The sequence below is a fragment of the Cupressus sempervirens genome, chromosome 5 (assembly GCF_028749045.1).
Source record: "Cupressus sempervirens isolate cs-2001-9-10 chromosome 5, ASM2874904v1, whole genome shotgun sequence".
Taxonomy (NCBI): Eukaryota; Viridiplantae; Streptophyta; class Pinopsida; order Cupressales; family Cupressaceae; genus Cupressus; species Cupressus sempervirens.
Window position 1 is genome coordinate 844,427,446 of NC_143122.1, and position 13,384 is coordinate 844,440,829.

The window sequence follows — 13,384 nt, forward strand, 5'->3', positions numbered from 1 at the left end:
ACATGTTTTTGCATCACTATAATGAAATCTAGGAGTGATATTATTTGACATTATCAATTTTTTTAATTAATTTGTCTGTTCGACTTATCAATTTTGATGAATGTATGTTATTTTTCCTTTGTCTTAAATAAATTTAGTATTATACATACAAGACTATTTGGTATTTAGTATATTTGTAGATCTTATCTACACAAAAAAGTTCCTCCTATATATATTTGTGAATTGTTAAACTATTAATTAGAAATGAATAAATATCTATCTTATCTAAAGTGCAATGCCACTAAATTAATGTGATATTTTAAATCAATTTTTTAAAAAATAATTTACTAAATCTACTTTTTTTAATGTTTGGTTACAAATTTATTTCATAGAAATGAATAAATCAAGTATGAATTTCCAATCGGATCAAGAAAGAAGACAATACCAAATGGAGCAACAAAGAGCATACCAAAGAGAATACTAGAGAGAGTATTGTAGACAATGACAAGAACACATGACACAAGCTGAAAGAGAAGATGAAAGAAGAAAGAAAAATGAAGTCCGACGACTAAAATATGCTAGAAGAAGGGCAGGATTGCTAATACAAGAATTGGAATTACAAAATAGGGATAGAATTACTCGTCAACAAACATCCGTTGAAGTATCTCATTTTGAAACACAAGGGAGACATGAAGTTGATTTTGAATCAAGTGAGAGGTACAATCAAGCATTACCTCTATTTGTGGAAATGAGTCACCATAATGAAAAGTCAAGAACAACAGAGCGTCTTCCTGAAGCAACTCATCCTACAAGCCAAAATAGGATAAATTTAGGTGGATAAGTCAACAGAGAAAATATACAAAACCCAACTGTATTTCCTAAGGATAATTTCTATAGATCCCAAATGCAGTTTCGACAACAACTAGATAGATTGAAAATGCCACAGATGTGTTATATTTGTCAGGAATGCTATCTATGAATGAAAGTGGTCCGTACATCAGAAGGTCCAATATGCAAAAGATGTTGACAAGAAAAGGGAAACAATTGTGTTCTTCAAGGCTGTGATCAATCAGCCACCTTTCGCAGGTAATTTCTAGTGTAACCACCCCAAAGCTGTACGAGTCAGCTTCTGGACTGGTTTTACCTGTTATGTAGCACTCTGGAGCAACATACCCCCGCGTGCTCGCCACCATGGTCGTATGGGAAGACTCCTGGTCATGTTCCATCAGTCTCGCCAAACCAAAATGACCCAACTTGGCATTGAAATCAGAATCCAACATTACGTTGCTTGCCTTCACGTCTCGATGAACGACACGCTGGTCCCACTCTTCGTGGAGATAAACAAGAGCAGAGGCAATGTCATAGGTGATACTATATCTTCGGCTCCAATCTAGCGTATCCTCCTCTTCTCCAAAAATGTGTTTATCCAGACTCCCATTTGGCAAGTACTCATAGACCAGAAGTAACTCTCCCTTTTTATGGCACCATCCTAAAAGCCGCACAAGATTATGGTGTCTCAACCTGCTAATTGTTTGAACTTCGGAGACATACTCCTTTCTTCCTTGTCTCGATCCTTGAGCTATTCTTTTCACAGCCAGTGCGTTCCCGGTGCCGGGCAGGATTCCTTTGTAAACGCTGCCGAAGTCGCCTTGTCCAAGCTTTTCTTTCTCGCAGAAATTTCCTGTCGCGGCACTGAGCTCGGCGTAGGAAAAGCTTCGAGGGCCATGAGAACAGCATTCGTCCAGCTCTGCATCGCTCTCTTCCCTAGCCTCACCTTCTCTTCCCCTTTTTCTAAAATACTGCCACCAGCGAACAACTATGAAGCCACATAGGACAACCACAACGAATAACACGCATATCAAATAAACTTTCATAGAAAATCTGTTTGCATTGCCATTTCTAAGTAATTCACCAGGAGGTCCGACTTCCCACGAATATTCAGAAGTAAAATTCCAATCTTTTATGGTGTGCGTCTTTGTGTACTCTCCAGTGGCATCCGAGAAACCAATCTTGATGTACTCTGGTAGACAGTTGCTCAGATCTATTGTGTGGTTAAATAGAGGGATTTTGGGTTTAGAAGAATTATACCAGAGAAAGAAGTGCTGAACCTTTTCTACACCGTCATAATCCACCCAGGCATCCCATGTCGCGTTTGTGAGATTTTGGTGTGTAGAGCGATTGAATAGACTGGATGTATTGAGGGGAAAAATGAACTTCGAGAAAATTCTATTGACGTCGATCCCAACATGATTGTCATCAGGATCCCAATCGTTGTTGTATGTATCAAACTCCACAGCAACCATCTGATAAGATGATTGTTTAAAGCTTTCCTCATTAAACAAGCCAAGAAATCCACCATAAGCATCCTCTGGTGGTTCTGTTCGAATGGTGCCATGAAGAGCGCAAGACCCATTCCATAGCAGAATACGGTCAGTATAATACGCCCAACCGGAACTGTTCTTAAGGTTCCCTGATGCTTCATTTCGTGTAAGCTGCAGGGCTCCTTGATTACTCTCTTGATATGTGGCATCATTTTTCCTTTCTATACCTGTTAGAGGAGGGAAGCTAAAAGTAACATTTCCTGCATGCCATGATAATAGGAAAAGAGCAACACAGGTTAAGAAAAGGAAGGCCCGTGTAGGGTAAGTGAATTTAGCCATCCTAATATGTGATTTAGAGGGTCTCGGAGGGTAATTTTTTAGCAATTATATTTTGTAGTGCCTTTCATAGGAAGAAGGCTATTGCAATTGTTCGGCCGATTCCATTTCGAGATAGGAACGAACACATAGGCCTCTCTCTTCATTATTATCTTACATGATTAGGACCTGCCGATTCGTTAGTCGGGATGGACCTTCGACGGCCTGTAGGTTTCCCATCTCTCCTAAAGGAATGATGGTCTCCCATGTAATGAGAAGCTCCATGGTGAAAATTGAATTATTCTATTTAAATAGAAATATATGAGAAAAGAATAGACTCACTAAAAGAAATGTTGGAAGATTAAGGACTCATTGGTTTTTCCTATATTCTAAAAAAAAATTAAGTGGAAAGAAAATTTAAACTTATTTGCATAAGAAATGATGGCAAGTCAAGGTCCTCCCTAAATGATCTACACAAAGTTTACTTAGACCTTGTAAAGTCTAGTTGGCAACTATTAGTATTTAAACATTAAACCAAATTTCCCCTTTTTTTCTTGACGAACCACTAGTTATGAAAATAAGAGGAAAGGTCAAAGAACCATACAATGTGGTTTGAGATTTGTCTCATACTTCATTCATGTGATAATTCTATAAGAGGTTTTTCTTGCAACCACGTGTACCATGTGCTTCCCCTCAACATATTAAAGCCAAGTCAAGTAATGACCAAACTTTGTGTCAAGAGTTTGTCTTACCATTGGCTTGAGCAATATGGTATTCATGCTTTCAATAAAGATTATGACACAAAATGTGAATGGGATATGAGTAAAATGCATAAATGTTTTGTTGATCAAATGCTACAATCTACAGTAAAATACAAGCTCACAATGCTTAACTAACCAAGGCAGACTATTGTCTAGCATATAGATGTCTATCTAGTATGTAGAGGTAAGGCTTTTAAAATTCCGTAGTTGACCTTCCAACAAATGGTGCAAACATGCTACTGCAGAATTTGTCTGCAACCAAGCTTTAAACTTGGATATCCAAATAAACAAAGCCATCATAGTAGCTAAAACTTAAAAAAGCATGACATTCAAGGAAGTAATTGCTATAGCTTGATTCAATACAACCAAAAATTTGCAAAAGAAGTAGTCATCAATAATTATATATAGTTACAAAACAATAAGAATTGATGTTAGATGGTTTGAGTGTTAAAGTCAATTTTTTCAGTTTCTCTTAGTTGACTGTATAGGTTATGCTAAGCATACCAAGGCTATCATGCTATATTTTTTTTCAATGTATTTGTACTCCAAGTTTAGAAAATATGAATTGTTGCATCTTAATTTAATTCCTAATCCAAGCTTGCTATTTTGGAAATGAGTGTTTGATTCCATTTTCTTTTAGAAAGTCTTCCATTGAACTTTCTTGTGTCATAACTTTGTGGACAATGTGTTGGTCTAGGTATTCTCTGTTGAAATCTCTTGTGTCATGCTTTTTTGCGCAATACATTGATCCAAGCATTCTATGCTCATTCTCCAAATCTTTCTTAGCAATTGATGTATTTTCTACCTCATCTTCAAAAATTTTTGTGTCACTTTAAGATGTCCAAACTTATAAAATTGCATATCTATGCCAATTTTTAAAATAGATATTTGACTAATAGCATAATATAAAGTAGATCTTTCTTTCTACTTGGTTTTGCTATCATTCCCCCTACACAACACGCAGTGGATTCACAATAATAAAATAAGCTTCTCTAACTATGGACAAGATGGGCCAGCCAGTGATAACATACAATCAGCCTACTGTGTTTAATTGTCATACAAATAAGCAAGAAGAACATAAGTACATATCATAAATGACCTATTAAGTTGTTTTAGAACCATAAAATGCATTTTTTTTTTGTAAAAGAACATTAAATGTTTTACACATTCTTTTGAAACCTTTGGACACGAGTTTCCTACGAAAGAGCATGATTTTTCTAGCATATCTAGCAACCATATGGGTTACTATTCTATCTCCTATTTTTTCTTATAATGGGACCCCAAATACACGGATCCAAGGGGTTTCTAGATTTCTCTATCGATATATATTAAGAGAAGAAAAGAAATCTAGCCTTTATGGATTCATCATAAATCATAATATGATCATCTATAAGGAAAGGCCTCTAACTTAAATCTTTTTTAGTTTTTCTAGAATTTAAAATTTGCCTTCTTTATTAACAAATGATTATATTGTAAAATCCTCTTAGCAATATCATAATTTGACTTTCTATGGAAAAATTGTCCTCATTATCAATGATTACGTTCTTGTAATTCAATTGACATGTATTGTCTTCTCATTTGCACAGGTTGCTAGGATCCTTTTACTTACAAGACTTCATTTCTTTTCTTTAGTTTCTTCTATGCTATTACTTTAAAAGCTTTTGTTGATCTTGATGGAGCCTACTTTTTTACAAAATTAGAGCTCCCATCTTAGCACAATGATTCAAATTATAACAAAAATTGGACATTAAGCATGAAAAAAACATCAAATGTAGAAATGATTCATGAAGTTCATGATGCAGGGGCATCATAGGGACATCTTAAGAAGACTAGGAATGGAATTGAAGATAACGCATACAACATTGAACTTTAAATTGGATGAAATTTTACTTGTAGGTACTTGTGATAACATGTAAAATGAGGGAAGACTTGACAACAATCATGGCTATAGTGTTGTTCAAGATCGCATGGTTCTTGCAAATGTTAATGGAAGCTTAGCGACATACCAATTTAGTTGTATTAATGAGGAAGGACAAATGGAATCAGTAGGACCTCTGATGGAAATTATAATATCATAGAAACTAGATATACGCATATTGTAAATAAATATTATTTTCTATGTGTTAAGCTTTACAGTCTCAGACAATAGGAGTATTTAACATGCTTGACTTGTAAGTATATGTGCACTCTTGTGAAGAGAAACAATCCTGTATATGACATGTGGAGTCAAGAGGGCATGAAGAAGAAATCAAGAATAGTAGAAAAAACATATTCATAGGCTGGCTACAGTATAATAGTTCCAATAATGTCATGCTCTATATGCAATGATTTCATAAAACATATCAATTAATAAAAGGATAGCTCCATTGATGTCTACCACCTACAACACTCAGAAGCCCATGCCAATAGTAGAGTTATATCTTTGTCAAACATACAAGCTCCCACCTACACCTTTACTTTGAATGTCTTAGACTAAATTATTATATCTTTACTCATTTAGCTTAAGATGTAGCAGTATAATAGTTTCGGTGTCATGCTCTATATGCAATGATTTCATAAAACGTATCAGTTGAGAAAAGGACAACTCCATTGATGTCTACCAGCTACAATACTCAAAAGCCCATGCCAATAACATAGTTATATCTTTGTTAAACATACAAGCTCAATTATTATATCTTTACTCATTTAGCTTAGGACATAAATATTTAATTTAAACCAGACTAATCTAAGTCCTCTAAGGATTATTAAAATTATCTACATTTATTTATCCAAATTACAAAAATTATCAATAATTAGAAATAATTTACGAATAAACAATTTTTAAAAAATTAAACATTTAATGGCAAATGAAAATCTATTTTTTATTTTATTTTGAGGCAATATAAGACAAGAGGAAACCTATTTTTTAGTTTGTTTATTGTTCCATTTGTAATTTAAGGTCCCCAATGCTACTTTTATCCCTTACCATTGTAAGAATAGGGCCCCAAAATGTGAGAAATTATGAATCTGCAAACAAAAATGTACTCATTGAGTCAGTTTAGAAAATGTCAACATACATGCAAAAAAATTTGATAGACGGTTGATGTTGGAAAATATTTATTGGCAAAATGCACAAAATCGAATTGTAATAGATTCAAAATTTGCCATGTTTGTAAATATTTTGATGTTGTATACTAGGAAAAAAAAAATTAAAAAACAAATCTTAAGCAATTCCAAATCGAAATCCATGCAAAGACCTAAGCACGTATATATTTTGTCAAATGTTAAAATGAGCGACAAAATATATTGCATTGTTTTCAAAAATATTATCGTCATATGAGCATTTATTTACACTTCAAGAGACTACTTGATGGATTGCAAGTTTTGGCGTAAGATATATAGGGATTTCTTTCTAGAGTAAATCATTACTAGAGCCATGCAAAAATACAAAAATCTAATGAGTTGAGAGAATTTACATTGATTTAATTTATTTTTTATTTAGCTCAATGGGTTTGAAAAACTATAAGAAAGTGGCATGGTTACCAAATAGGATACTAAGAGAAATTAAAAGTGAAACACCAAAAACCTCAATCAAAAAGATAGTAGAATAGTTTTTCCTACAATATGCAGAGTTATTAATTTCAGAAACCAAGAATTCTATTTATTCTAATGAGGGATGGATTCATGTTGAATCACTACTCATGAAACATGGGTCAATAAGTTTGACTCAAAAACTACACAGTTAAATCTTGATAGCAATATCACACATCAATAAAATTTATCCTATATTATGTAGTGCATACATATTTTTAATTTCATTTTTATTAATTATTCTTATTTTCTCATTAGTCCGTATGCATTTTGCTAGGGGTTTTATATTTTATCTATTAAGAATTTTAAAAGAAAAATATTCCAACCAATGAACAAATGGTAGTTTAAAATTATTAACACATTGTAATGTTTATTTTTATTGCCTAGGCTAGAGTGGACTGGAACGATAAAATAGACAACTTGAATGCAAGAATAATGTAAGATTACTTAATACTTTTTAAATATGACATTTAATACTATAGTTACAACTGTTGTGGGTGAATGCCTTTCCATTTATAGTTCCAGATTGTTCCTAAATTTTTCGTGAATTGTTGTAGACCTTTTGGATCTATTCTAGAGTCTACGATGATTTTTAAATTCCCTGCAAACAAAAGTGAAAATTGATTTGATATTTGTTTTTCCTTTTGGGGTCACTATCAAAAGTTATCTGTAATTTTTTGTTGTCATCAAATTTGTGAGTTTTTGACAGATTATTGAAATACAATTTTGTAGATAAATTTGTGCAAGGTTTTCTCCCACTTCCACATTGAGATTGTGTGTTAAGTTGTACAAATATTAGGTTTGTTAAGGATATCTATGGTAGTAGAGCTTAACTCTGGTATGATTTCCCCCATTTCGTAGTGCAGTCTTTAGATTTTATGATAAAGGAGAGGTGATTGCATTGGTTTTTCTATGATTAGAATTCTTAAGTCATTGGTTTCTGTTATTTAAATTTAAAAAATGAAGATTTTGTTATTCTATTTGTGGTGGCTATTTCTTTCATGCCACTCCAAAATTATTCAACCATTAGGATAACTGTTACATGATGTTGTAGTTTTCCATTTATTTAAACTCTTTTTTTTGTTATTGTCTGTCTCAGTGTCTACAGGTTCGGTGATGTATAGGTTATTTTTTTTTGGTGGCAGGAAAGTTTATATATATTGTTATTTCTCCATTAAAAAATTTCTCATCTTTTCAAATGTATTGCACTATATCATATTTTTGAGCTAGAGAAAGATTTTAGATTTGTAATAATAGAGCAACGATGAATATATTAGAAGAGTTGATTAAGTGCATAGGTATATGCAACGACCGATGGAGGATTCACTACCTAGTTGGAACATCATGGCGTTGAACATTAACCATCCAATGTGGAGTGCATCATCTAGAATTCATCATACAGCTTAAAAGGTGTGATACAATGACAATCACTCTTTGTTATTTGTATTTGGATATCTCACATGGAAGAGAAAATACTCTAGACCAATATGGTGCTCTTGATATTTTAATGCTAATCTTGTTTACTCTTTTAACATTTAAAACACATATGATACACATATAATACTAAGCACCTCGTCCTTATATGATATAATATAAAATTTCACCCGATATTGATCACTTCGCAACATTTGACTAAATATCTTTAAACCCTCCCAAATAATAATCCCCTCATCTTGCCAAACTGTAATCTTGGGACACTAGATGGGAAAGTGTTTTCGATATCAAGCGATATGGCATTCTTAGTGGAAATCCTCGTGGATATTCTAACAAAGTACAAAACTGACATTGAAATTCATGGGCTTCTTGTTTGATATTACATTTTAGTCTTTTTGAAGGCAGACAGGCATGGTGCAGAAGATAGTGGTTAGCATATAAGTCGAGTCATTTTTATAAAATGTTAAATTCCTTGTTAGTTTGTTGTCTCTATTTTACTTACTGATTTTATGATTTGGCATTCCCTAAAAACACACATAGAAGTTGAGCATTTCTTAATGCAGTCGGTTGGGTGATTACATTTTGACATACCAACGAACACATAGGCCTCTCCGCATTGCATGAAGTTTCATTATTGTTTTTTTACAGATAAGACCTAGGAAATTGTTGGTGATGATGAAACCTCGACGACACGCAAGTTCCATCAAGGCCTTGGTTGAGATATGAAGAGCGTGCAAGAGAAATATTTTCGATGTCATCTGCTATGGTATTTTTCGTGGAATTCCTTTGGCCATTACAAACAGAAAACATCGAACAGGTTGAAACTCTCGGGGGTTCTTGTTGTGATGTTCCACGAGTTCAATCCTTTTCGAGGCAAATAGGCATGGTCCACAAATGCCAGATATCACAGACATCCATTTTTTTGTATAGTATTTCAATGCCTCGTCAGTTTGGTTTCTCTAAGTGGCGTTAATTAAGTCGAGAGGCTTCTATAATGGGAGCACATTTTGTTGTAAACAATCTAACATTTTGAAAAAAATTGACAGGTAGTTGAACAGTTATACCACGTCCTTTATTGAAATTCCATTCGGACTTGACCAGAAATGCTTAACACTGACGCTTCGCATTCCCTCATTAACCACATTGTATTTTTGGTTTGAACGCTTCGATATTTCCAAATACTAAACATGCGTCCTGCGAGTCCGTAATTGCAAACATCAGGTCTAGTCAGGTCGTCATCAAATAACAGTTTATTGCTAACAGTGTGAAGACACATTTAGACATTTCTAAATATATTTCTTCATCATTCACTCGAGCAAGAAGAAAGCCAATAATCTGTTATGACAAGAAAACTAAATGTCTTGCCTTATGCTCCATTTTTACGTGTTACATGTTTTCAATTCTTTGAAGTTGAACCATCACACATCAACATTATATATGGCAAGAGCCTATTTTCTTTTGTATTCAACGTTGTATTGAACAACAGGATTGATATTCTGATTTCTATTCAACATTGGATTGAGTAACAAGATCAATATTATGATTTCTATTCAACATTAGATTGCGCAACAAGATCATTATTCTGAGTATGTATGTTTATGTGTTTTGATTTCTTCTATTTTTGAAACTTTTATTGTGTTGTTTTTTCTTATTTTCAAAGCTCTATAATTTCCTTAATTTTTCTTAGAAACCTTGATAGAATAGAAATTCTTCTCAATTAGAAACATTCTAGATTTGTATTTCTTCCATTTTAGAAACTTTTATTGTGTAGTTTTTTCCTATTTTGAAATCTGCATAGTTTCCTTAAATTTTCTTAGAAACTTTGTTATACTAGAAATTCTACTCAATTGCAGATTTCTTTCTATTTCTTTCTCTTCATTCAAAACATTAGATTTTTAGAATTTAGATATTATAGTATTAATTAATTTGACTTCTTCATTAGATTATTTGAATCAATGATTATATTCCTCTATCTATTATTAAAATAACATTACATAGCTATTTTAAAATAACATTAAGAATGGTAATTGTTTGCAATTTTTATAATTATATGTTTTAATTTATAATTTTTATTAATCAGTAGTAATCTTTTTAATAGATAGATCAATTTTAATATATAAAATTTTAGATTATACTATTTTTCATGTTATATTGTTAAAATTCAAATATACTCTCAAATTATTGATATTAGAAAAACTTTTAAATTTGTTTAGATTTATTTACTATGTGAATTAATAATAATAATTGTTTGCAATTTTTTATAATTATATGTTTTACAATTTTAAAAATTTATTTAAATAAATAATTTGTTCTCGAGAAATATATTAGTATAAATTTATGATTTAGTTAAATTAATATTCAAAATATTTTAACAAGAATAAAAAATGTAGTAGTAGGTGGGTTCAACGTTGTTTTTAGATTTGATCTTGTAAGATTTTAAATCTTTATATAAGTGTTGCATTCTATCAACTATCATCATCATGTTGAAGAGTAGTTGATAGATTTTAGATCAACTAATTATATAGTATGGGTCACGTGAACTATTATCATGATGTTAAATAAAAGTAGATGAGATTTATATCAATTATAGCTCCTACAAACTGTTATTAAGATTTTCAACAAAAGTAGAATAATTTTTAAGCAACTAATTATATGTTATAGGTCCTATGAACTGTTATTGTACTATTAAATAAAAGTAGATGGATTTGAGATTAGCTAATTATACTATTATAGGTTTTATCAACTACTATCATGATATTAAATAGTAGTAGAATCATTTAGATAAGCTCATTATACATCATGAAGCAATTTAAATGTAATACTTTAAGGAAACTCTTTAATAAAAATAGGAGTTGTTTTTTTAAGAAAAAGAAAATTGATTTGAAACCAATCCATTATATAGTTTATCAAACATCCAAGTTTAGATAAATAAACATAGATACACATGTACAATTATAATTAATTTATATATTTATAATGCATGATACATTAATTTTTATTAACGAGTAGTAATCTTTTTAATAGATAGATCATTTTTAATATAAAAATTTTTAGATTATACTATTTTTCATGTTATATTGATTGATCAATATTATTGTATTGTTGTTATGCATCTTTTGAGAATAGACTTATGGGAAATAATTTTTTATTGCTTGATAATAAAAGAAAGTTTAAAATGATAGGTATCATTTAGTTATGTATTTTTAAAGAACAAAATTTATGAAAAATAATTCTTAAAACCTTTGTTAGAATAGAAACTACATGGTCTCTACCTTGTCTTGTGATGTATGTAAGAAGTAGGTCCTAGGCCTTGATATAATCTCTAACATTTTATTCAAATTTTCTCAAATTTATAAATTTCAACCTTATATTAAAATATATTAGAAAAGTTCAATTAGATCTATCAACTAAGTCTGAAAGATTAATACACATTTAAATGAAATGATGCATCATGAAATTTAAATTTTATATTTAAGAATGTCTTTTAATTTTTATAAATTTTATTCTACTTATAAATCTCAATTTTAACGTCTATCAAAATATGAAGAAAATAAAATAAAAAAATTCATGAAATGTTATGTATTTTCTCCTTAATATTTGAATTTAGGTTTTACTATTAAATTTTTAAATCAAAGATTAGAACATTATATAAATAATTTTAAGAAGATATAAGTTTTTTGTTAAAAGAAATTAAATGTGTAGAATTATGTCAATAAGAAAGAATCAAACAAATCTTCTTCTCTTTCAAATACCAATTTATTGCTATATATGCATAGCTTAATTCTTGTCATTTTGATACTGACCATTTTTTATCCTTACATTATAGATATCAGAAAAAAATTAACTATGGATGCTCAACAAAATAATTTTGAGAACACTATCACAAGCCCACTTCTTCCAAATGACTTGGTGCAATCAAGCCAAATTGTTCAAACTTATTTGGATAGATTGGGAACAATCATTTCTGAGTCTTGTAAAAAAATTCTAGATGAAATTCATAATGCGAGCTTTCATGTTCGAGGTGTCCAAGATTCTCAAATCTTGCAGATGGGACAATATACAAAAGAAATTCATGACGCATGGAAGAAATCATTTGGGTTCTTTGAATTTATGAAAGACATCTGCTATGATGAAGAGCACATGGATGGCGAAAATAACCTTTTCCTCACTGATGAATTCCACATGTTTTTGCATCATTATAATGAAATCTAGGAGTCATATTATTTGACATTATCAATTTATTTTATTAATTTGTTTGTTCGACTTATCAATTTTGATGAATGTATGTTATTTTTCCTTTGTCTTAAATAAATTTAGTATTATACATACAAGACTATTTGGTATTTAGTATATTTGTAGATCTTATCTACACAAAAAAGTTCCTCCTATATATATTTGTGAATTGTTAAACTATTAATTAGAAATGAATAAATATCTATCTTATCTAAAGTGCAATGCCACTAAATTAATGTGATATTTTAAACCAATTTTATAAAAAATAATTTACTAAATCTACTATTTTTTTAATGTTTGGTTACAAATTTATTTCATAGAAATGAATAAATCAAGTATGAATTTCCAATCGGATCAAGAAAGAAGACAATTTCAAATGGAGCAACAAAGAGCATACCAAAGAGAATACCAGAGAGAGTATCGTAGACGACGACAAGAACAAATGACACAAGCTGAAAGAGAAGAAGAAAGAAGAAGGGAAAATGAAGTCTGACGACTAAATTATGCTAGAAGAAGGGCAGGATTGCTAATACAAGAATTGGAATTACAAAATAGGGATAGAATTACTCGTCAACGAACATCCGATGAAATATCTCATTTTGAAACACAAAGGAGACATGAAGTTGATTTTGAATCAAGTGAGAGGTACAATCAAGCTTTACCTGTATTTGTGGAAATGAGTCACCAGAATGAAAATTCAAGAACAACAGAGCGTGTTCCTAAAACACCTCATCCTACAAGCCAAAATAGGATAAATTTAGGTGGACAAGG

General features: G+C 31.1%; 1 protein-coding gene across 1 annotated transcript; it reads right to left on the reverse strand.

The window, feature by feature from the left end:
- Positions 1 to 857: 857 nt before the first annotated feature.
- On the reverse strand, positions 858 to 2,639 carry LOC149558530 (L-type lectin-domain containing receptor kinase IX.1-like). The gene has a single exon (XM_089830894.1). The coding sequence runs from the start codon at positions 2,637 to 2,639 to the stop codon at positions 858 to 860; it is 1,782 nt and encodes a 593-aa protein (XP_089687020.1).
- Between the last annotated feature and the right edge of the window lie 10,745 nt (positions 2,640 to 13,384).